We start from the raw sequence: 2,856 nt of genomic DNA on the forward strand, positions 1-2,856 counted from the left end.
TTGACAACAGATTGGATATCTGGGGTGAGCTGAAGTGGGGTGATAAAGATGACATTGAAGTTATGAGCCTGGGTGATCATAAGAATAATGGTGACCTTTGACAGTCATAAGGAATTTTAAAGAGCAAAGGGTTTGAAGGAAATACAATGATTTTGGTTTAGACATGGTGGATTTGAGATTTGTAAGGGGCATCCAGTTTGAGTTGTTAAAAAAAGCAGTGGGTGAAGCTCAGCACACAGATCTACCTATGTGGGTGGATCTGAAAACCATCCGCATAAAGATAATTGAGCCAATGCAAACCTAATGAGATTGAGTGTGATAATATAGATTCTTAACTTTTTTTGTATTGTGGATCTCTTCTGGTGATGAGATTTATATTCTTAAATGTATACCTCCAATTGCATGGATCCAGTAGTGTCAACTCAGGAAACTAGCAGGGGAAAGCAGAAAGTTTGCTATAATCCTGACTCCAGAATCATAAGATCAGAAACTTTGAATCCTAGAGCTCAGAACATCTTTCAAAGCCAGCCAGTCCAACCTCCCTTATTTTACAGATAAGGACACTGAGTTTAAAGGACTTGCTAAAGATAAGGGGTAAATGACAGAGCAAGATTCAAACCCACTTCATCTGCTTCTGAACATTCTCCAAGTCTCTTTCCACTACAATCCTCTGCCTCGTTTTGTTGGCCCATGTGAATTCATAGATAATCAAGCATCACAGGTTTAGGTTTTCTCAGCTCTCAAAAAGCATCTTTTTTTCCATTGATGAAGAGAAATTTCCTAGACCATCATTCTTGTTGATCTCTCTAGGAGTACTTTCTAAGCAACAGAGAAGAAAACTAAAATCAAAGGCTTCTTAATGCTTAACAAATTTTGTTGTTACTCATTTTCACAGAGGCCCATTGGGGGTTTTCTTGGCAAAGATACTGGAATGGTTTGACATTTCCTTCTCCAGCTTATTTTACAGACTAGGAACTGAGACAAACAGGATTAAGTGACTTGCCAAGGTTATCACTATGTGTTTGAGACCAGATTTGTACTCCAACTTTGCAATCCTTAACAAATATAAAGTAATTCAAAAGTTAAATTTTGAGGCCACTGTCTTTACCTTCTCCTCAGACAATCTATCCTTGATTTCTTTCCTTTCATATTATGTCTCCTGGAAAGAAGAATGTAGTTGCCTTCACTTTCTCATCCTACAAGCTATATTTAAGCTAACAGAGAATAACTACATAATGAAGTTATCTTTCTCTCAGTGGTTAGGTGTTAAGGAATAGCGGAGGGGAGACCAATTTAATTATCAAATAAGGGCAAGTCTTTAGCTAATATACTCCCTGACAGCACAGTCAAAGAAAGTCCTATTTCAGGCCAGTAACTTTGACTCTTCCCTTCCCTCTATAGGTACCAGTGGTGAAATAGGAATCACTGAGATTCAGCTTAGAGCTGGAGGTAGCAAGTTAGCATCTTATCCTTGCTCCCTGGGCATTGTTTAACCTTCTCTTCTTCCTCCTAATCAACTTCATTCTCTCTTTCCATCTTCTTCTTCCTCCTCTTCCTTCTCTTCTTCTCTCCTTTTTCTCCTACTGAAGCCCAGGTGCCCCAGTCCCGCTTCATCATGGAGAACATCAGCACCACCATCATGACTGCAGATGATGAGCCAGGCTATGACCCGAACTTATTTTGCATCCCTAAACGTTATGCTCAAGATCTGGAAAAAGTCCTCATTCCTTATGGACTAATCCTGGACAGGACTGAACGTCTGGTACAAGAAGTGATGAAGGAGATGAGAGACCACCACATAGCTATCCTCTGTGTCCTCAAGGGTGGTTACAAATTCTTTGCTGATTTTCTGTATTATATCAAGTTAGTGAACAGGAATAGAGATCAATCAATTCCTCTGACTGTAGATTTTATCAGAATGAAAAGCTATTGCAATGACCAGTCAACAGGGGACATAAAAGTGATTGGGGAATATGATTTCTCCACCTTAACTGGAAAGAATGTCCTGATCATTGAAGAGATAATTAATACAGGGAAAACAATTCAGACTTTGCTTTCCCTGGTCAAGCAGCATAATCCAAAGCAGGTGAAAGTAGCCAGCTTGTTGTTGAAAAGGACCCCACAAAGTATGGGATACAGACCCGACTTTGTGGGATTTGAAATTCCAGACCAATTTGTTGTTGGCTATGGCCTGGATTACAATGAATTTTTCAGGGACTTAAATCATGTCTGTGTCATCAGTGAGGTTGGCAAAGACAAGTACAAAGCATGAGTTTCAGTTTGTGGGCAGAGGAGCTTTGAAACTCTTGGGAAACATATCAGCCTCACCTCTGGACTCCCAGCTCAATTTATCCTTTATTTCCACATCATGGCTATCTGTTTATTAGAGCTTTTTACCCAGATTGTTTTATATTGGAGGAATGTCAAAACAGTTGCTACAGTTCTGATTGTTTCATTTGCCTTACAACATTTAAAGAGATTATCACTTTTTCTGGGTGGGTTGTATTGCTTCATTTGCTTAAATTTCTGCATTGACATGTTTAAAGTAGTGTGCACATAAGGGACATTTAAAGAAGATAAAATGATTTTTTAAAGGAGTAATTTAATTATATGTTGATGGAAATTCAGAGAACTGATTGAATGTTAGCTAATATCCTTGTCAAAAAGGAAACAATCTGATTCAATATGTATTCTAGTTCTATACAAGATACAAGAGGTTTGATTATTTTCTGCTACCCTTATCTATCTCAAGGTTACATTATGATTTTAAAACCTTTGGTTATTCTTGCTAATGCTGCATTAAAATGGAAGACTTTTCTTTCTATTGCTCATCTCAATAAAATTAAAAAAAAAATA

The 2,856-nt window shown here is 37.9% G+C and overlaps 1 protein-coding gene across 1 annotated transcript; it reads left to right on the forward strand.

The window, feature by feature from the left end:
- Positions 1-1,595: 1,595 nt before the first annotated feature.
- Positions 1,596-2,272, forward strand: LOC100932781 (hypoxanthine-guanine phosphoribosyltransferase-like). Its single transcript, XM_031957253.1, has one exon. It carries the CDS (start codon positions 1,616-1,618, stop codon positions 2,270-2,272), a length of 657 nt encoding a protein of 218 aa, XP_031813113.1. The 5' UTR covers positions 1,596-1,615.
- The last annotated feature ends 584 nt before the right edge of the window (positions 2,273-2,856 follow it).

Source organism: Sarcophilus harrisii, chromosome 3 (assembly GCF_902635505.1).
Source record: "Sarcophilus harrisii chromosome 3, mSarHar1.11, whole genome shotgun sequence".
In the NCBI taxonomy this organism is placed as follows: Eukaryota; Metazoa; Chordata; class Mammalia; order Dasyuromorphia; family Dasyuridae; genus Sarcophilus; species Sarcophilus harrisii.